General features: G+C 31.6%; 1 protein-coding gene across 7 annotated transcripts; it reads right to left on the bottom strand.

Moving 5' to 3' along the window:
• Window positions 1-2,582: 2,582 nt before the first annotated feature.
• LOC124367517 (phosphoserine phosphatase) lies at window positions 2,583-23,536 on the bottom strand. 7 transcript variants are annotated; one of them, XM_046824394.1, is made up of 7 exons: window positions 15,232-15,448; window positions 13,675-13,809; window positions 10,346-10,480; window positions 6,795-6,940; window positions 6,524-6,685; window positions 4,270-4,349; window positions 2,583-3,234 (listed from the first exon to the last, which is right to left on the bottom strand). In XM_046824394.1, exons 1-7 carry the CDS (start codon window positions 15,336-15,338, stop codon window positions 3,226-3,228), a joined length of 774 nt encoding a protein of 257 aa, XP_046680350.1. In that variant the 5' UTR covers window positions 15,339-15,448; the 3' UTR covers window positions 2,583-3,225. The 7 variants fall into 7 exon arrangements, with proteins under 7 accessions (XP_046680350.1, XP_046680354.1, XP_046680355.1 ...); XM_046824398.1 differs by lacking the exons at window positions 2,583-3,234; window positions 15,232-15,448 and adding an exon at window positions 23,403-23,536 and having other exon boundaries at window positions 4,258-4,349; XM_046824399.1 differs by lacking the exons at window positions 2,583-3,234; window positions 15,232-15,448 and adding an exon at window positions 23,369-23,387 and having other exon boundaries at window positions 4,258-4,349.
• Between the last annotated feature and the right edge of the window lie 97 nt (window positions 23,537-23,633).

The raw sequence follows: 23,633 nt of genomic DNA, 5'->3' as shown, positions 1-23,633 counted from the left end.
AATTATAATAAATAATCACATACTATTTAGTAACATTATTGTATTATTGGACAAGTAGAAATATAAAATTTGTTAAGATTTAAATACAGCTTATGTATCTAAGATATATTTAACTAATCCATGTAGATTTATAATTCATCCAAGGCTTAGATGATTTTGAATATCGAATAGATTATACAAAAGAATAAAGGAGCAACAGATGAATGAATTGATTGACAAACAACAAATTAATGTTTCATTTGTTTATACTTGATGAATTTGACATCATCTCTGTTCTGTACACTGAAATTAATAATTGTTTTGTATTTAGTTTTTATTTCTCAAGGTCAATGAACCAATGAAAATATGATCATCAAGGGCTGCTTGAATAAACAAGGTAGCTACAGCTTTTACTAAAAAATAAACTTTATAACAGATTTGAGGAACTCTATTAAATAATAGTGGAGTTTACAAACTTACTTAAATACTTAAGTTAAAAGAGGGTTAAAGAAAGTAGCTACATTAATTCCCTATGTAACTAGGAGTTGTGATAACAACTAGGTAGACTTTGATCTCCATTCAAAATATCAACTGCGTGTTGCGTCCATTAAAGTAATAAAGAATGTTAGTTCTACATCTGCTACTCCACCAGCAGTCTGTATCCAGCTTGTAAATCAGTCTCTTCACCTTCCATATCACCATGACTAGCTACAGTTTTTTATTTCCAAGTGCCAAGGATAGAACAATAAACCTGTATTTATAGATATGTTAATTTTTAGTTGAAATATCTTTACTAAAACATATGAAATTCTCTTTAGTACTAGCAAAATGGCGGCCATTAAAACTTTTACACTTTGAATATTGAGCCGGTTCAATACCTATATCTCCCCGGCTCATGTGTGTTTTATATAGTGTATGTGTGTGTGGTTTATTGGCTGCAGAGGCCACTGACCATTTGAAGGCATTTGGCCTTTCCGGTAGAGTGGCAAAGACTCCGAGCCGTGGTGTACAAGTTAGGAGTAGCTCCAAGTTAAAATTTTTGTTTAACTAAGTGTTTTATTTAGTTTTGCTGAGCTGTTCTCCTTCTAACATGTGCGGCTAAGTTTACGGCCCCTCACTGATGAGGTCCAGGAGATGAATTGATTTTCTGCTGTCATCTCTCCATCATGCGTGGTCGCAGAGAACCTTCGATTTTGCGCTCTGCTGAAGGACGGCCACCATGATGGACATTTCTACTAGTCAACATCTGTGATACCCTGCTCATATTCTTTATTTATTTGTTATTGTTATTGTTGCCATTTATATAGTTTATATTTTGTTATTTAATTTTAAGTTAGTTTTAGATATTATTTAGTTATTTCTTGGATTTCATTAGGAACCCGCCCTTAGCCGAAGGATACCGGGTGGAATTGGCATTTCTTGTTTCAAATTATGGCGTTTCTAATTTTTGTATGCAGGTGCACCTGATAAGGATTGTTTGAGGTATATACTACTGCAGGCACTTTTTATTTTTTTTTTTTTTATTTTTTTTTATTTATAGTATATATACTTATATATCTATATTGTGTCTTAGTAAATGAACCTGAGTATGCTGACCACGGTGTTCCTTTTTTTACCTAGTTTAGTTTTGATCCGGCATCCCGTTCGCCACCATGGGCGCGCGCTTCCCTGATGGTTTGCTGTGGGTGTGCGAGCGGCGATGTACGGTTTCAATATCTTAAAAACCTGAAATCTTTCTCAAGAATTGCAAGAAAACAGCTTTTAGAGGATTTTATCAAAATTCTAATGACACAAAAATTATTTAAATTGAATAATAAATAGCTTATTTTGAGCAGATTTACTGTGACAAGTAACTGTCCACATTGACAGCTGCTGTTTATTCAGTGTTTGTATTGTTGGCTATTCACTGAGAACCTCAACCGTTGTATGAACCGCCATTTTGAAAATACCAAACATAATTTCATGATAATTTTTTCAGTAACTGGCCTTGTCATAAACATTTAAGCCAAATTGGGTATGATTTAATTTTTAGTTTTTAAGATATTAACTTTTTTATAAAAAAAAAACTTACAACTAACAGATGGGAAAGTAAGCATCAGAAGTCCATATTCATCTGGTGAAATATGTTTGTCTTGACCTGATCAATAACGTGATATACCTTTGTCCAGAGAGTTACGGACTTATATCTCCATTGCAGTTTGATTTAAAATAAAAACATGTAGGGCTTTCATTCCCCTTAAACTAAAACTGAAAATAATGTGATAAACTCCCAATCATGTAGGATTATAAATAAAACCACTATATGGATTTGTGCAAGCATTGCATAAATTTTCACATGCAGCCTTTTAAATAGGAGAACTTAAAAAATAACACACTATTTAATTCTGTATTCACTTTTTAACGGTAGTTGTGCTACTAAATTTGATGATAGGTTTTTAGTAAAAAATTAAGCTTACAAGAGTATTTACATAGTTAAAACCTTATCATAATCCTATATTTTTACTTTAATTAAAAAATAAAGTAAATAGAATATTATAACCAGTATTTAATTTTGAGTACTAATTATAAGGGAATAAGTACACACTTGCAATAAAAAATGCAAATCATCTTGTAAAAATTTGATTGTATTTCCATTATTGATGATGTTACGAAAATAATACAAAATGTACACATTAATAAATAACAACATTTTAAGTAGAGGACGTTTGTACAAAAATATAACATTCACAGCTTTCCTGATATCACTGATTTATAAACAGTCAAGCTTACATTTGATTGTTTAGAACTAAATCAATACAGCTACATTATTAAAAACAAAATTGTTAATATGTACCTTGATAAAACCTCACTTATACATGGATACATAAAAATAAACATTCTAATAACTTTTACGTTAACAGAGTGTCAGAAATTTTAACATGTCAAGTCAACACTAAGACAAACTTGTATCTTTGAAGAATACAGGAATGTAAATACAAATGTTCACAATCAAAAATAAAATTAGTAATCCCAATCATGTTCTTATTTCATGGTATAATTTTGTTAACCACTGACAAAAAATACATTATTTTCAAAAAAGATACGTGCTACGACAATTTTAACATCGTGACAGTGACAACACATTACATACAACAGAGAAATGTACAGATGCTTTTTGTAAATATAATAAGATCCTATGAGACAGAAAGAATTAAAACGTAACAGAATAACAACCGGAAGACAAAAAACCTAAGTTTTAGGCTGGGGTCATAAAACGTCAATCAGTTCCTGGAAATCTGTAACGTACCATTTGCTCCTGTTCTTGACTTCTTCTCGAATGACATTCGTCCCCCCTGTACATGACAAATGACATTCACCATAGCCTGAAACATTTACAATAAAATGTCAATCAGTTCCTGGAAATCTGTAACGTACCACTTGCTCCAGTTCTTGACTTCTTCTCGAATGACATTCCCACCATAGCCTGAAACATTTACAATAAAATGTCAATCAGTTCCTGGAAATCTGTAACGTACCACTTGCTCCTGTTCTTGACTTCTTCTCGAATGACATTCCCACCATAGCCTGAAACATTTACAATAAAATGTCAATCAATTCCTGGAAATCTATAACGTACCATTTGCTCCTGTTCTTGACTTCTTCTCAAATGACATTCCCACCATAGCCTGAAACATTTACAATAAAATGTCAATCAGTTCCTGGAAATCTGTAACGTACCACTTGCTCCTGTTCTTGACTTCTTCTCGAATGACATTTCCACCATAGCCTGAAACATTTACAATAAAATGTCAATCAGTTCCTGGAAATCTGTAACGTACCACTTGCTCCTGTTCTTGACTTCTTCTCGAATGACATTCCCACCATAGCCTGAAACATTTACAATAAAATGTCAATCAGTTCCTGGAAATCTGTAACGTACCACTTGCTCCTGTTCTTGACTTCTTTTTCGAATGACATTCCCACCATAGCCTGAAACATTTACAATAAAATGTCAATCAGTTCCTGGAAATCTGTAACGTACCACTTGCTCCTGTTCTTGACTTCTTCTCGAATGACATTCCCACCATAGCCTGAAACATTTACAATAAAATGTCAATCAGTTCCTGGAAATTCGTAACATTTCACTTGCTCTTGCTCTTGACTTCTCGAAGGACATTCCCACCATAGTCTGAAACATTTACAATAAAATGTCAATCAGTTCCTGGAAATCTGTAACGTACCACTTGCTCCTGTTCTTGACTTCTTCTCGAATAAAATTCCCACCATAGCCTGAAACATTTACAATAAAATGTCAATCAGTTCCTGGAAATCTGTAACGTACCACTTGCTCCTGTTCTTGACTTCTTCTCGAATGACATTCCCACCATAGCCTGAAACATTTACAATAAAATGTCAATCAGTTCCTGGAAATTCGTAACATTTCACTTGCTCTTGCTCTTGACTTCTCGAAGGACATTCCTACCATAGTCTGAAACATTTATATAAGGGCAATACATCTAGCCAGACTACACATTCTTATGTAGACGTTAAAGGTCTTGCAGTCTGAAAAACAAATATAAATGTTTTAGGAACTTTTGACTTTCTTTTCCATATATAGCTATAAAGAAAGTATTTTGATGATCATAGAAACCGTTTTAGTTTTACACAAATATACTGTTTTGGGATCATGAAATTAAAAAGTTTGTATGAAACTCTGTATGTGTGTATGTATGCAACTTTGTTGTTTACAGATGATTGTTTATAACATGTGTGATTACTTTACTTTGAATGTAACACCAACTTGATAATTGGTGACCTTTGATGGAATTTATTGGGAATCGACCCAAGATTTTCAAAATTAATATCTTAGGTACAACAGACGAGACAATGAACATTTAAGACCTTTCTTCATGAAATAAATCACAACCTACAATATTTTTCACAGCCAACATGGAATTCGACAATTCTCAACAATGCAGACACCAACTTGGAGCCTGAAAGTGTAACTTATTACATTATTTCTTCAAATTTATTATTCAACCTATTAAAACAGTTATTATTACAAAAAAAAAAAAACTGATAACTTATATTGGCACAATACCTATTATTTTATAATGGAATTTAGTATCCAATCTAGTGATATAACATGATACATTTTTATGGTTTTGTTAACATTCGTTTCACACCTAAGCATGTTCATATTTGGCACAATATTGAGATTTATGATTTAAAATCTTCACTACTAAGCTATACTACGAGATTCAGAGGACCCTCATTTAGCCACTACACCGTAAGACGTTTACTGCAGTAAACGTGTAAAATAGAATCCAGCAACAAAAATGTTGAGTAGTTGGTCCGTCATCCTCATAATTTACTAGCTATATCAGCCATCTCAAGCAATTCAATTAAATACACCTCATTTACATAATACGGGATAAAATGTGAACAAATCAAGTTGTTTCTCTTGACAACAAACTTAAAACATTATTGACATTTCAAATGTTTATGTTTCAAAGACAAAGTTGTATCCAAACACATTACAAAAATTTTGCAACGGCTAGGAAGATATGAATTACATAGAGGAACAAAAAGTAAAAAACATCTTACAGAACAGTTTTAAATATTTTATAAGTGGCATTTGGAAAATTAAACAGTTCACTTGGACAAAAGGGTTAGAATATAGCAGGCATTTGCTTGCTATGAATGGAACTACAAATTAAACATGAGTGGAAACGTTTTCTGAAGCAAGACCAATTAGGGCATCATTAAAGTAAGAATGTCACAACAACAGGTGTTACAGTCACAGCTGAACTGTAGAGACTGGGAATTCTGGATTTCTCATTCCATACTAATGAAGCTACTAATAAAACAATTTAAACTCGTCTATTTACTACCCAAAGTTTGGAAAAAGTAATAAAATTTATGACACTTTATAAAGGCTACCATTTTTAAACCAATTTTTTTCACTTCTAGCATTAAGTTAGTCTTTGTCACACAGTAAAATTCAAGCAATTAACGTGTTTTATACAATTAATAATTTCACTGATTGTGTAGTTCAAGGATAATTTATTTTCTGGATGGAAAAATATATCTGATTAATCATATTATTAAATGCATATTTTTACAACACAGAATCTTTCTGTAACTCAAATGTTCTAAAACAAATTTATGATGATAACAAACTCAATAATAATTGAACATAGTGGAAAGAAAAGTGACTCATATACACATAGAGATAGGTATCTATCTATCTTCCAAACACATCAATCAATCAAAATACTGTATTTAAAATTACGTCAAGAAATGTAAATGGCATCAAAAAATACCAAAGTTATCTTATTGTTTCTTGCTTTACAAATCTGTGGATCAGTAATATTTACTGAAATTTCAAACCGTATTAGACGTTTTGCATGAGATTAACAATGTTACATTATTTCCATAATGCCACAATATAATTAATTAATGAAATTATCAGACAATATATACTGAAAGTCTTATTTGAACAACTTGCATTCAGTATTTTATATACCTTATATCTGTTATAAAGCTCTATTTTTAAGCTCACCAATAAAAGCATCTGCTGGTGGACAGGCCTCCAAATCCGTTGCTCCATCTCCAATTAGAACAATTTTACTGTAGCCATGCTCCTTCTTCAGTAAGCCTATCACTTCTCCTTTCCCCCCATTCCGGGAAGTTGGCTCGTTTTCGTCAAACCCTGCATATTCTCCTAAAGGTGAGAGATAAAATTGTATTAGTTTTACATCACCACACAATAACTAGTCCTAGAAAATATTGAGTTATAATTGAATCAATTAAAAACATATTACAAAACTCACCGTTAAAATAAAATTTCAATTTATTGGCATGAATGTTCTGTAGTGGAATATTGAGTTCTATTGCTATGGGCCCTATCAAACCACGGAATCCTCCCGACACCAAATAGACAGGTATACTTCTCTGGTGCAAACACTCCACTAGTTTTCTGAAACAAATAAACATAAATTCAGTTTATGTTCAATGAGAAACAGTACTCTACGCTTAAGAGTATTTCCTCATCCCCTCTACTATTGTAATTAATTGAGCATTATTAAAGTCTATCACTCAAGGGGCTGAACAAATTTAATTTATGTCTGTCTGTCAATCTATCTCTCTATTGTTTTTTTTTTTTTTTTTTTTATTTTTTTTTTTTTTTTACATTTCAACGGACATGTTGCTTAAAGAATTCCTGTTGAAGAATCCTGTGTACAAGATAGAAGAGTTCCTGGAATTAATGAACACATCTCCTTAATTCTACTTATTGTAACTTGACAAATTACTGTTCTTAATGTTCATGTAAAAAAAAAAAAAAAAAACCGAAGTTGTATAGTTTTGGAGTGAGCACACTCACCAAAATATTTTCTCAGAATGTTGAAGTTTAGCATTGTGTTGTTTACCACTAGGTGGTCATATTGTGGTTTTTAATGGAACTCAACTCATCTCAAATGTTTGTAGTTTCGGGTAGCTGAGATGATTTTATATTTAAGAGGGAAGAATCTAGGATCCTGCACATAGCCATGAAGGACCTTTATGCCTCCCTTGGCAATACTTGTATTTAATTGTCAAATTCAAGTCTTCTGCAAAAGCCAATTATATTTGGAGGCTCCTGTTCTTTAATTTCCTTTGGACTCACGAGATAAACAGCAGGACAGTTCAGCCGTATGTGCTCTGCTGACTCTTCTGCCTCTCTGCAGAGTCTGGCTTAAACCCACCTTCACCAGATGTTCTCGAAGAGGGCCATGTCCTGTTAGAATTCCTAGTACTAGTTGCATATCCTCCTTGCTTAAATCTAGGAATCCAGTGCAACCTTTACAGAGATAAAGCTTTACCGTATGATGCCATAGCCTAGCTCTGGCCCTACCAAAAGGCTTTCCATAACCTTAACCTGAAGAATGTGTTAAGCGATTCCAGACTAGAGCTCCAAATCATTAAAAAAAATCACAAATAAGTACAAATTTTTGTATGTATTATATTGTTTTCTCAGCAAGTAAGTTGGTCTAAAAGAATCAGTGCTGATTACAGCCACCTTGGTACAAATTTAACATACTTAGCTAACAAGCTTGTATGATAAAGGTGTTAATCTTGGTAATTTTCACTGTTGGCTAACCATTGAACTACTGAACCCTACCTTCACTTTGGACTCATGTACTAACTCGTTGTTTCCAACTGATTTAAAGGCACAACACAATAACAGCACAAAAATGTTACAAGCTCAATCTATTTCCGGAGATATAATTATAATAATAAGTCTTACAACAATTCAATATTTGACTCCATATCACTGTGACAAAGATAATAATAATAATTGATGTAGATAAAAGTAATATGTCACTGAAAACTTACAGTCAGCAGTGCTCCATAAGCAAATACCATAATTACTGTACATTTTCATATTTACACGCTTAAATACTGACATATCTTATGTAGTCTGCCACACAGACTGCCATAATATTACCTGTTTCGTATTGACTCTTTTTATAAAAATAAGTTCCTTAGTTTAAAAATAATTTACATTAAAAATCTCATTTTGCACAAATATATGACCTGAGCTTTTATTCAAACTCACTAAAAAAGTTGTGAACATTTAAAATTGAGGCTGTCATTTTACAATAGATATATGTTCGCAGATGAAATGTCGACACATTTCCATTGCAGTGTAACTACTCCAAAAGTGGCAAATTCGGAGAAAATTTAGCCCCTAATTGGTAGCTAAAAATGTTATCTTAATATGCTCACACTTTCTGAGAATTTTGTGTATTGAATTTATTTTACTCAAACTTTTAGCACTTAATTGACAGCCTACATATAGGTATAAAATATTTTAAGATGTTCTTAATACTACATAAAATTGTATTCACATATTAAAACTAATCTTTTGGAAAAATTTAAAATTTATTATGCAATAAAATCTTTAGTGTATTAGTAGTAAAATGTAGTGTAATTCATCTTTGATATTACCGTTAAATTTACAATTTGAACTGACAAACAACCAAAAAACCAATAATATACATTAAAAAAATAAAAGTTTGCAATTAAGAATAAAAAAACATATGTTAAAACAACAAATGTTTGTTCTAAATCCTTTGTGAACTAAGAAGAAACCAACTTATAAACATATACAGTACTTCACCCAGGGTGCCCACAGTCATGATATAAGTAAATAATTAACTGAATTAAATAACTTAGCTTCTAATAAAATATTACTTTATTAACACTTCACTTAGCATGGCAGTTTCTTTAAACTGTACTACTACATGCTGAGGTAGTTTTCCTGCTCATGAGCATAGAAATTCATTTTTTGACATGTACATATGTTTGTTTACCTTAAAAACAGTAATTTTATCATATTTATTGCTGTTATGCAAATGAAACAACTAAACCTACAATAATTACCTAACTAGAACACTTAGTAAGCACTATTTACATACTAATAGGATATTTAGAATGCCTTCGATAATCTGCGTAGTTTAAGTCTTGTCGTGTAGATCAAATAGATGAGTTTTTCATTCATAGTTGAGTTAAAACGAACATGGGATTAGCATAATTTTTAAACGTGATATAAAGTATAAGCCTTTCAAAACTTTTATAATTAAAATCACTGTAATAGTACTTTTTTATACCACTTACAAACATCTGCAATGTTATTAAAATGTTTTTTTTTACGTTTAAATTTTGTTTATTTTTAATATTGCAATTTAGCAAAACACAATACAGACATGTGCTAACTTCTAAAAAAATGTACAACAAATTACAATATGTAATTCAGAAGTATCCAACAAAACTTTTTACAATTAAACTGTATGACAAAATTGCTGAAAAGTCCATTTTATGATCTTTCATAATTTTTTACTATTCAAAATATAAATGTTGAGAGTGTTTGTTTTCGTACTTTATATTTACTTTTTTTAATCTTATGTTTGGTAAAACATTACTTTTTACATTGGAGTGTGTTTTAACATTCTTCTAACTCTGTTTTTTATGTATGCATGAATTTGTCAATGTTTCCTGCAAAATAGTAATTAAATATTATTATTTAAAATTTAATGTTGTTTTATAACAAGGTGTATTTCAAAAACATGCTTGAATGAAGGGAAGAAATAGTTTTTTTTTCCTTATGAAATTGGTTACTTTTCATAACAAGGGCTTCTAATCAATCAAGTTTTGACGAAACAAAAGACAAAATGATTAGCATTAAGATAGTTTAGGAATGATAACCAATAATCACTTAATACCCGGTGTCAACCTCGGAGGCCTGGTACGAATGAAGCCTCTCACTTGTGTCATTGTCGGTCGTATAATAAAGATTCATGATTAGCATTAAGATAATTTAGGAATGATGACCAATACTCACTTGATACCCGGTGTCAACCTCGGAGGCCTGGTACGGATGAAGTCTCTCACTTGTGTCATCGTCGGTCGTATAATATTTAACCTTGCTGTCAACGCCTCCCGGAAACCCATGGAACCTCCCATTGCGTTCCTTGTCCTGAAATTGTCATCTTTTATAAACCAAAGAGTATTTTAATTTAAATTTTTTTAGTAAACTGCCTCACACATGGTATAATGACACCTTATAATTGACCGTCTTACAGAAGTTTCAAATAAAAAACTTTAAAATATTCTAATTACAAGGTATTTTACACATATTTCTATAAGTATATGTGTCCATTTGTGTGTGAAAATTGCAAAGTTCCGTTTTGCAAATTAATTTTTTGTACTGAAATTGAAACTTAATTTTGAGCAATATGTTATATTTGTATTGTACAAGGGCTGTCCAGAAGTAAAGGACGTTTTGATATGGCGCGACAATGGGCGGGACTAGCACCATCATCTTGGCGTCAAAAGTGTTCCTACAGATCACACTTCACAACTGGCGGGATTTTCAATTGCAGCGTTCATTTCAAAACTCTTCTGTCTACAAAGTACGATGACCAATGCTGATGCCAATACAGCGGCACTAGTCCTGCCCACTGCCACACCATGTCAAAACGTCCTTTACTTTCTGGACAGCCCTCGTATTTTAAAGTATACATAGATGGCAGCTTTTTACCTACATGAAGAACTGAAATGTAACCAATACACAAACACTTTATCTAATCACAGGGCTTGAGGTTGTTGTTGTGGTAGTAGAACACTGTATTTATGTGTTACATAATGTACAAACTAACAAAATCTTGTTAAAATTTTTTTTAAACGTCTTGCACATTTTTAGATATCACATGATCTCCCGTTTGTAGATTACTATATTCTTGGGTATTGAGCTTAATCACACGATACCACTTATTCAACAAAAAATCTTTTAAAGGATACTGTATTTCTACAGAAAACACACTCAGCAGTACTGACTGAATTCTATCAACAGGAAACTATTAAACATCTGTTGTCTATTTGCCCAGTTCTGCATAGAGATTGCTTTAAAACAATCTGAACAAGGGTTTTTCCTTAGAAGCAATAATTCTCTAAACAGCTAACTCACTTGCTTGTTTTACTCTTAAGCTTTATATACATGTTCAAGTGTGACCTAATAGTTCCACTCTTATACTTCCACTTATATACTTTGATTTATAACAAAGTAAATAAGTCTATATAAACATTTTCCCCTTCAGAGTACTCCCCTTGGAAATTTGTACATCATCCCATCTCCGTTTTACTGCTAGACATACTCACAGAGCTCATCTTCTGTAATGGTGTTCAGTTTTTATAGTGATATTTTTTTGTAATTTTGCCAAATGAGTCTTATCTTTACGCTTTCAAGGATCTCTTTAGTTTCGGACATGGCAAAAGATATGCAGAATTAGTAGGTACTGGTGCTGGAAAATGAAATTTATAGTTTTTTTTAACAATATTGTCATAATAATGAAGCAACCATTCCATATTTTTCCACAGCTTAGGTCTCATCCATATCACAATCTTGTGAAAACGTCTCAAGGTTTCAAGTGAGCAAAAACAGTTATTTTCAAGGCGGTTTCACATGATAGTCATGGTTGATGAACCGGCAGTGCTGCAACGGTTCATGAGAGTTATGATTCAGATTGTATGCCTATATAATCTAGCAACCAACGTGATAACTGCTTATGTTTCTTATACTGATCAGGCCTATATCTACATTGTATTTCATATTTTAGTTACATTTTATTTGTTAAATATCACAGTTTTAAAATATTATTTTACTGTACGTAAAATAAGTGCAAAGTGTCATAGTACATGGATGTGTTAGTAGGCCTAGCCTAAACTGTGGAAATTTTTGAATTATTTTGTATAATGTGAATAGTATAGATAAGTATTCCTAAATAAGACATTTCAACTATTTTTTACATTTTTCAAAAAGTAAACTAGTAAAAATTACAAATGCTGATGACCAAATAATTTAGTGGCTTATTGGTTGATTGGTAGTAGGCTAAAACTTTTGCAGCCGGCAGTAAGCAGGCTCACAAAAATACTCACGTTGTAGGTTTAATTAACCACAATACCATTCCAGTAAAAAGAATTTCATGATGACCTTGTTATTGGATTGGATTTGACAGTATCTTTTGGATCTTAGAGAATTTTCCACTTTCTAATATGATGATTTGCTCTTTGTTTCCACATGGTGGCCATAAACCCAGTTTTGTCCCTAGTAATAAAATATTTCCATCATATTTTGCCAATTCAAGACATTCCTGATTAAGCTGAACCTGGTGGTTTTTAAATTCCAGTCAGCATATATGACAAAAACTTTTGGGCCTACTTGCTTATATCTGCAGTTTTTTAGTTAAAATTTATTGGCGTGAGCCAAATTAAAAGTTTTACTGCCATTTCACAGTTAGTTTGGCAATTTGATTGCAAGAGAGATTTCATTCCGGTAACATGATCGTCGTCAAGTGATGATTAGCGTAATGGATGAAGCTCAGTCAAAGAGAGAGGTCTTTTGATGGTATGAAATTTTGAATCTTTAGACCACTCATAGCATCGAATTCGGTACAGATATTCATTTTCAAAAGTTTCTTGCAACATCCGCAAAGTTTCTGTAATAGTTATGCCAAATTCATCCAAAACTTGATATAAATAAGTTTCTTCTCATTAAATTCATAATGTTATCACTAAACAAAAAAACTGGTTTTACTAGAAAAATAGAAACAGTCATGACAAACGATACTGTTCCTTTGCTCTCCATTGGTGCAAAATATAATCTCGCTTTCAAACAGGCATACATACATCAGCTAACTTATTCATAAGGAAACATGCTAAAAATTGTGGATTTAGTCAAAACATAAGACATACACACAGACAGACCAATAGAATATGGGAGATAGACAGACCATACAACTTTTAGATCAGTATATCAATCTACAGAACAGGAAAATTTATACACAAAATGTTGGCAATATTTCCTGTAAGCATTAGGCCATCATTGTGGAACATGCATATTATCATAATAATATACTGTCATACAGACAAACAGAGAGACATATCATGTGAATTGTCATCATATGATTTACAAAGAAAAGACAATATGCCAATTAAGTGAAACTTCACTAAATTCAGTGAATTAATTTTCTTAAGAGGTTTATGGGAAGCTAATTTTGTGAATTAGAAATGGTCTGTCTTTCAATTCCAAGGTTTATAATAAGCCCGTCCACCTTGATATCTAGACAAAAGATGAAACATACAATATGAAGAAAACAGATAACACCAACTTACATGGCTTGTACTTCTGTGCCTTTACCACAGAACTTAGCCAACTCATCAATGCCCTCTTCCTGGATTACCGTCGAATCAACATCAAAGCAAACTGCATCTGCTTCTTTCCAAATGTTGATGACTTCATCCATGGCCCTACAACAAATACATAGAGATATAGAGATGATCAGATTATAATCTTTTCATTGACAATCGAGATTGGTAATTTTCATGTACAAATTTTAGTAATTGCAATATATTGACAAGTAATGAAACAGTTTTTGCAATTTATTTTACTAAATTGGGCAGCAGGATGTTTTTATAAATTTGTCCAAAAATTACTTTTCTGAGTTACCCTTCTATGGTGATGATGTGGGTATTCCATAGACTAGCTACTTCTCAGAAACAGTAAATTTCTACCTGACATGCAAAGGGATACAATAACAATCAAAATCTGCAGTAAATAGCTTTGAACATTTTGTTCCCCATTTTATAAAAATGAAATGTAATACTTTTCTTTTAGTCACCTATGAATAATTTCTTTACAAAAGCAAACAGTAGCATTAAAAAATGCACAGATAATTATACAATTTACGAATCCTGTTTCAAATTAAACTTCAAGTACTTAAATAAATATATGGTTAAAAATAGATTAATGTACTGAAGAAAATTAAGATCACATGCTCTACTACAGCTACAAAAACAGCATACCATTCTCTCTTTGAAACTCATTTCATGTACAGAATAGTACTTTTGGCAGAATTCTCTAGTAGCAATCTTAACAAAGTTCCAGTTTTGCAGAAGCGTGCCTTGGGAATAATGGAGAGCCTGCATTCCCATGTAAATTGCAGATAAAATCTTTTAGAATCTAAGAATTCTCATTGAGATTGCAGTATACGTACTCAAAATAGTTCTTCATGCTTCCACAGAAACCCTCTCCAGACATGTCAATTACCATGCCCACAAGGATTACAGTATTACCAGCTATACCTCATGATCACAAAAGAGCCCCTATAAAAGTCTTATTATGATATCATTCAAAGCTAAGTTTTATAACCTCTTACCAGCAAATGTCAAAAAAGGGATTTTAAAAGATTGACAATTTCAACACTGGGCTCTGTGTTGTCAATTAATTTAGAGCTAACATACATTTTTGTTAGTTTTTTACTGTATATTTCACCTAAATTTTAAATATTATGACATGACTTTTAAATTTTTCAAATTTTGTATCTGGTCTATTACATTTTGCAGTTGTATTTTTCATAAAGAGATTATGATTTACTTGAATAATAATTAAATTTATGATTGAGAAGGAAATAAAAGAAAATTATGGATAGGTTTATTAAAATATCCAACAAACAATGCATAATTTGTTCAAATCTCTTTTAGAAAAATCACTAATAAAGTCTAGAGGCTGAGAAACTCATTAAGTTACATAACGCCAAGACGCTTATTACAAATGATTAATGATGTAATGCCACACAGAGCTTTCTACAAATTAATCATAACGAACTATAACAGTTAATTAGTGCAAATGAAGAAAATCTAGTCCAATCAAATGATAAAACATGAACTCACGGTAAAACTGGCAGGGTCCGCATAGAAATACCGTTTGTTGAACAGAGCTGCCGGAAGAGTTGGTCACTTCGTGACAAGATGTGCGGGCAATGCTTGACTACACTCATTTAAATTGGTTCTGACCAGAAGCCGCGTAATTAAGGTCAATCAGTCAACGACAGATATCTCGCCAGTAATTGCCTCGCGTCACATCACTTGTTATCAGCGTCAGCTGCTCATCTCATCTCTTATCTCTGATAACATTTGGCATTAGAGATTACTTTAACTGCTAATCCCTGATAACCCTGGCAGGTGGCGTGCACTGATCAATTGGTTACAATATTAATGTTTCTGAATGAATAGCTACATTGAACATATATGTGGATGTTCACGTGCTCTGCTCAGGCGTACCAGTCAAAGTTTATAGTATGTGATACATAACCGATACAACAGAATAATTCATTGTTGTATAAAAAATAACCGAACATTAAATTAAATGATCTGACTAAACAATTTTTCATAGGTTTCTTTTAAAATGTGTTACACTCTACTTTCTGAATTATTTATTACTTTTCAATGTACAAAAAAAGCCAATATATAACACACATTTCAATTGTTATTAAAATTTTCAATTGATTATAGTAGTGTGAGCTTTCAATAAAATAAACTGATATGTGTTTTCCTTTAATCGTATTATGTTTGAACAGATTCTTTAACACTGTTTTTGATTGCTTTCATAATGCATCTGTAGGAAATTAATTATTTAAATTTTATTAACTTGCACATTTTTCATATTTTATGCTCTTGAGATGAGAGCACCTCTTGGTCCTACTAACCAGAAATTTGATCAAAATAAAGCTTACGTGTACTATATACACTACTGTCTTTAATATGCAAAAAGTGTAAAAGTTTTTTAAACCATTGGATTTATTTCACTAATTCTAATGTTTTATTAAAATAAACTATAACATAAATAGTTGTGAACATTTAAAAACATGATATAAGATTAAGTTACATGAAATTTGGTAGAACAATTAATATAAAACATAGTTAATTATATGTTAGTTTCAAAACAAAACTGATTTTGTTTATAATTTGCTCATTTATGAGATTACTGGTTTCAAAACATTTTTTAAAAGATTATTGAAACTTTTAACTTGCATGTACAAGTTGGTAACCGGACTAAGAAAGTTACAGTGCTCACTGGTCCACTAAGCAATGGAAAGCAACATTGCATTGGGTCAGTGTTATCATTTGACTTCAGCATGTGTTATAATCATAACAATGTTCAAACTCCATATTTTAGAGCTATCTTATAACTATGATATAATATATCATAGAATGTCTTGGATATTTTGTGATAGATACTGTTGAGAATTCAACATTTAATACATGTTCAACAAGTCAATTGGGAAACGCTTATTATATTTATAAAGTACATGAAAAAGGTTCTAGAAGCTCTAGAATTAGAATTGCTCAAATATTGAAATTTCTTCCATTCTTAACCCTAGATCTGGCATGCAATCAAATTGCCTCAAACAGCAATAGTGGGTATACTAAGTAAATTATCTGCACAATCAAGACATTTAGTCAGGATGACTGTGTGGACTAAGGCGCTATTCTAAGGCGTGGAAGTTAGCCTTGAAGTCACTTGTTCAAATCCTGGACCTGACCTTACAGATTTTTGTGGTCTGATGTACACATTTTTTTCCAACGGGGTTATTTCTACGCCAATGGCATTTTTAATTGAGGAGACTAAATGTTTTTAAGTGAAAACAGTCCAAACCCACTTACAAATATTTATAGACCTCCCCGGAAATCGATTTTATAACCTCTCAGTTAGAGAGCCGCACCCTTTCCCATACACAGCAGTGAAGGTCAAGGGTCAGTGGTCCACTTATGAGTCATTGGTCAGTGGTTACTATTAAAATAAAAATTTTAAAAATGAAAAAACTAATTGATTTATGTTTACTTTAAGCTCTGCGAAGGATTTATACTTATCGCTTAAAATGATAAAACGTTGAAAATAAAATAAATCATGACAATAATGATAGCTTTTAAGAGAAAAACCATTTATACCACAATAACACCAAAATTGTAATGTACAATGTACTAATGTTGCATGTACAAATATAATGTAATGTCCGTACTCACGGCGAGAAACAAAAATATGTCGTAAATTACCACTTTACCAGTTCTAGGATCAAAACCTATTTCATAAATCACTTTACAAATTACAATTGCAGAATTACATTTAAAAGCTACTAAATAATCATAAGTTTTTACTTAAGTAATACAGTTCATTAATCAACTAAAAATAAATCTATATTGGTTTAAAGTCATTACATTTGATAAGGAAATATTCCACTTGATGTAACTGTCTCCATAGCTGCTGAAGTAAAATAAAAAATGGTTGGTTACGTCACACTAGCTAACAGATATACTCCAATTGTTGACCCAATGAATGATGTAAACAGATTGACCTTGGTCAGATGAGATTAATGCCAAAGTTCAACGACTAGACAGCCATGAGGAGAGCCTTCACCTTGAGTTTTATAACGACTAAGATTAGAAGCGGAATATTTTATCATAAAATCTAAACACTGGATTCCTAATTCTTCCGGGTACAAGAAATAAGAATAACAAAGAAAACATGTGAGCTAACCAGATGCCAGGGTTCAGACTAACCAGAATCTGAAAAAGGGCAGTTGTACTTTGGTAATTCTAACCGTATTAAACTCCTCAACAAATTAATCTTTTTATATTCCTCTCTCCCATGCTTTAACTTGAACCTATTGCAGAATGGACATTCAAACCTTTGTAAATTTAGGTTTCAGGAGGAAATTTCCTACTATTCAAAGTAGGTCTTGTAATATATTTTCCATATTGAAATCTACATCCTCTACTCTAGAGTAATTGATTAGTCATAAAATTTACTCTGGAAATTTTACTAATGTTTTATTAATGTCACACAGCAAACGTTAATATTCTTATTGATGTTGATCAGGAGTGTAGCTAGATTCTCATTTCAGGGGGGGACAGAGAAGGGAGAGACAATACAGGCCTATACAATTACTACTGTACATAGTATATATTGTAATTTATTATTATTACATTGATAAACCATATACTGGCAACCGTTATGAATTTAAATCTATAACAAAACTCATTAAACACATTAATCTGGTAAAACATCAAAATTTAAATGAGGAGGGAAATTGGTTCCTCATTTTCCCCTTGGATATGCTCTGATATTGATAATAGGTTTCCAGAATAACCCAGAGGTCTAGGCAAACAACACTTAAAAAAATGACTTTACTAAAAAAAGGTTATGCGAGAATATTTCACACGATCAATGTTCAAATGTAACTTTCGCATATCATAAAATCTTAAGTCTTAATCTCGAAGTTGTTAAAAAAAATCTAAATTTTTAAAACTGATCGCAATGTTGTACATTTTATTCAACTGGATCACACCAAAATACGAACTAACAGATTTCTCAATATAAAAAATTGTTCCTATATTTCCTCATGATATATCATGACTATGCAGAACTCTTCACAAGTTTTGATGCAGTTAACCAAACTTATGCAACAAGCACTTTTCTATGTAGAAAGATTACACTCAAGAAGAACTAAATATGGATGCTAAAACAGAGCAATGTTGTAAAGAGGTTTGGGACATGTATTTCCAACAATTAAAAATACAAGAATGATTAAAACTGGCCTAAGCAACAAAAGCACCATCATGCCCTTTTGCAGAAAAACAAAAATTTGCTCAATTTGATGTTAGTTATTAAATTTAGAATTATTCCAATGTTCACTTATTTACTGTTTATTTCCTTTTCATGTTAATTGTACTACAGTTAATCATAGCATGCTTTGATGACAGTTTTTACAAGTCCTCAGCTTCCTTAAACACTAAATCATTTATAATACGCAGCAGATAAAACATTCAGCAGTCAAGAAATCACAACACCAATTAAATTCATTTTACCAAACTTCAATACTAAAATTTATGTATGGGAACATTTACACCTATAATAAGCAACAATTATTGCAATACTTAAATATTCTAAACATTCCATACCACTGTAGCCTTTGAAGTCTTTAACACAAGTCTCTCTAAGGTCAAGTTTTAACACCTCACACCTCACTCACTGAATAAACATTTTGAGTTCTGATCATTGAAATTATGATCATTCCTTACAAGTTTTGACTGATTAAGTACGACTGTATTTCACTTTTATATCATGAAACGTCACTAACCTTGCCATAGGTCAAGTAACCAAGATAAGTTCTGAACATCTTATCTGTTAAGGACGTATTGTTTATAATATAAATTATGATAAAAAAACTTCAAAATAGCACCCCATAGGTATCTGTTTTAAAAATGTTAGCAAATCAAAAATTGTATTTTTTTTTTTTTTTACAAAAAAAACTGTTACTGTATTGTTATGTAGCAAAAAATACTGTACCAGTACCAATTACTTAGTGAATCTCATAGCTAAATACCTATTTCCAATAAAATATTTTACTATTTCCAACAAAGCTATATATTGTGTTTAACCCTTTTAGTACCAAGCTTCATTATATTAGATATCATTAATGTTTTTTGAAAATTGAAAGCATGACATCCGCATATCTACTAAACATTGTATATCTACTACTTACAAAATAAATATTTTTGGGAAAACCCTACTCTAAAGTCTGGAAATTACAAGTCATCTACGCCCTTGTTTTTGGAGATTCAATAACAAAACATGTAACGATACAGAATGGGCATGTCATTTCCTACAGAGGAGCCACTGTTAGTCAATTACTTCAAAGGATAGAAAGTCTTTCAGTCGAAGCAATCAAGAGCAAACCAAGAGTTATTTTTCTGCATGTTGACACAAATGATTAAGACAAAACTAGATGTTCTGAAGATGTAATGGGAGCAATAAAAAATGTTATCCAGAATTCAAGAAGGGCTTTCTCAGATTTGTGTGTTTTTGTAAATAGTATTCTGCTTAGGAGAGAATCTTATTTTATGACATTATTCCGTACTAATCAAAATATCAGAGGTTATGTAACAATCTTGGAGCTGTTTTCCTGGACTTAAAGAAAATGTGTAGATGATTTATATTTGGCTAGTGACAGACTACACTTAAATCGAAAATGTGCTGGGAAACTTGGGATGATATTCAACAATGCGATTTAACTCTGTATGAAAGTGAACAAAGAACATCAAGAGACCACAACTAAATGTTCACAAAAAGATTGGCGTTTTGTTGGCAACAAGCAAAATCCTCCTCAGTCTGAAACCAAAATCTTCAAAAAGAATACACATCTCTCCTCCCTCGGGCAGAGTTTCAAATACGAAAAAGAACACCAATCATCAACTCAAGAGGACACGCCAATAAGATACAGCAATCAAAGCTTTTATTCTATAAAAGACGAAAACTGTTTCAGTATTTCTCTACAGGTTTCTAAGAATACAGAAAAGAGAAACATTTTTTAGAATATCAACAAATGCATCTTGACAAGTGGGAAACACACCTTGAAAGACAGATAAATTTTTAATTCTCACCTCAAGCAATTGTCAGGGAGGTTGATCAACAACCACACCATAATAGAACAAAAAGACAAACTATATTAAATTTAAATGGGGACAAGCTAAGAAATAAGTTAGAGACAATAAGCCATTTACTTCAAACTTCCCATCCAGTCGTTGTTGTGTTAACAGAACATGGGAAAAATTAATTTTCAAGACCTATACGGCTGAAATAAACACACATACTGTTGAGGTGGAGGGCTTCATTGTTGAAATAGTGCTTCAAGTAGCGGCAATTAAAATTACTGATACAAATTTATGTCTCTATATAGTTGGGATCTATCATCCACCTAGTAATGTAGTTATCTGAGTGAGAGCCTAACATTTTAAAATGAAGATTGGTTATTAAAAACTTCTTTTTACAGAGTTTAAGAGCTTATGGCAAGAAATTACTAAAAAAAAACATGTAATCTGTATTAATTATGTCTGAACATTTTTGTAACTGATTATTTATAATGCATTATATTTAGTTTTGACTTATCATGACTATGAGAGAAGCCGATCCCCTTTTAAGCCTTATTCTGCCCGTCCTCATGAGCCACTGGCCTGTGCGAGGATCTTATTAAACAGAATAAGGGGGAGAGTCGATACAGTACAAGGTCAAAGGTACTGATAAAAAGTGCAAGGGTCACAGACAGGATTCGAACCTGCGCTATCTCTAACTCTGACTCAAAGTCAGACGTCTTAGACCGCTCGGCCATCGGCCATACTCCCAAAAATATCCGATTTGATGATAAAAAAAGATATCCCATAGATGATTCTATTTTATTCCATCCGGTATATTGGATGTCATTTAGCAAATAAGTCTGATGTTCTATATATCGGATATCTTTCTGGTTATGATATTTCAATGGCTTTCATACTGTCCAAGTTTTGCTTGCAGCAAATAGAAATACTGAACAACTTGAAAGTAACACATACAAAGCTTTCAACATGGCTCAAGAATATACAATGAAAAACGACCTCGTTCTCAATTAGAAAAAAAAAAAAAAAACAAATGACTAGGCAGTAAAAAGGCGCTTGTAACCGAACTACACAATATCCCAGCAGCTGATGAAGTACTTCTGTAATTTGGCCAATCCTTTTAAAACAATAAAGAAAGTAGAAATGTAATAAAAATTTTATATCCATTAATCTGTAGCCTATATCTATCTAAAACATATGAAGTAGACTAGACCGATCAAAATGTATGGAACACACAAAAAACTACCTAAGTGAAATTTGAAAATATTAAAAATTATGATTTATTTGTTAATGTCCAAGGTTATACACATATTTATATTTTAAATTTTAGCCTAATAATTATCAAACTGTCTAAAACTCAAAGTTAAAAAGTTTTTTGGAGTAATGATTGGTTACGCAATGTAATAAAAAGGTGATGTCAATAAAAGTATATTAATAACATTGATATCAATGTAACACCTTGCACCACAACAGAATAAAATATAAAGAAAAAAAACAAAATCATTTAATCTATTGTAAAGATTTACAGAATACATTTTCAATTGCTTCTTGAGGTGTTTGCACTTAAAGCATTAAGGGAGGCAAATCTGCAAAAGCAGCATGCAAATATAGAGAATTTTGATTTTAAAATGTCTAATCAAGCAATAAAAACAATCCTGGAGAACTTGAAGTTATTACACTTACAATCACACATCACTACTGTGACATGAAAAATAATTGTTTCATCTTGCTTAATCTCAGATGGGGATTCAGAAAACGGAAGAAATAAAGAATATCTTTAATTACAAGATCTAATTACGCCTCTTTGACTCATCACTCAATTAGATGAAACCATTGTATAGTAACAATTAAAATTATGGTGTACTTTTAGTGTTATTTTGTTTAGTTTTCTAAAGTTAAGTATCTTTATTTATTTAAAAGAAGTTATGTATAGAACAATTTATGTTTAGGATGTGAAAGTGTGTGTTCAGTTAAATTAATTATTGTTCAAAATAAATAATTATTGGCTGATTATATCGATGGGTATAATACAGTAATTAAATATAATTGATAATTTCAATATAAAAACAGGGTCCCTCGCTTATTGTATTCTACCCTAAGATCAAACTAACTATTTAATTTAAATTATTCGTTGTTATATATCTATTTGTCCAACACAACGGAAACAGGCCAGGTCCACAAAAACCTAAATTCCCATCTTAGCTCACATTGAAATAAAAAGTTTGTTTGTAATTTATGTAATCAACATTTTCGGAGGTTACATCAATAAAAATAATGTCTGAATTTTTTCTTACAATCATATCAAAATCTATTTTACAAATTCACAAGTTACCATTATCTGAAAGGCCAAATTTTAGAATATAGGTAATCTTTAATACAACTACAAGTAATTCTTGTAATTGTTATAATTCATAGTAATTAATAATAATTCTGTTATAATAACATGCTATCCTACAACAAATAATTGTTTAAGAGAAAGTATAATTACATAATTTAAACGTTTTAACTGTCTATATAACCATTTACCACATGCTACATTCAAAAATGTTATTTATAAAGCTAAAGATTATCTTTGGGTTTGTTATGAAAATAGTGGCACCTATGTTTCGACGTAAATTTCAATGGATCATTACCAATTTAGCTGAGTCGTGTTATAACAATGTAGCCCACATTCAACACACCAGTCACTTAAATTGACAATGACACTTCTCTCGTTTATTGCATGTAAACAAGCATCAGACGACAGATCCGTTGCATACTACATAGAGTACGAGCAAGTACAAGTTTTAGAGTAATATTATACTATAGTCAAAACATAGAGTAGCTAAAAGCTACAGAAGATAAAATACTGAATTTATATAAGT

This window comes from Homalodisca vitripennis, chromosome 8 (genome assembly GCF_021130785.1).
Source record: "Homalodisca vitripennis isolate AUS2020 chromosome 8, UT_GWSS_2.1, whole genome shotgun sequence".
Classification (NCBI taxonomy): Eukaryota; Metazoa; Arthropoda; class Insecta; order Hemiptera; family Cicadellidae; genus Homalodisca; species Homalodisca vitripennis.
This window is presented reverse-complemented; position numbering and strand designations above follow the sequence as displayed.

Coding starts and splice junctions, on each gene's coding strand:
- LOC124367517 (XM_046824393.1), bottom strand. CDS start 15,338: ATGAGTGTAGTCAAGCATTGCCCGCACATCTTGTCACGAAGTGACCAA. Junction 6,941..10,345: donor AGGTTGACACCGGGTATCAA/GTGAGTATTGGT, acceptor TATTTGTTTCAG/AAAACTAGTGGAGTGTTTGC. Junction 4,350..6,523: donor ACCAGCAGATGCTTTTATTG/GTGAGCTTAAAA, acceptor TAAATGTTTCAG/GCTATGGTGGGAATGTCATT.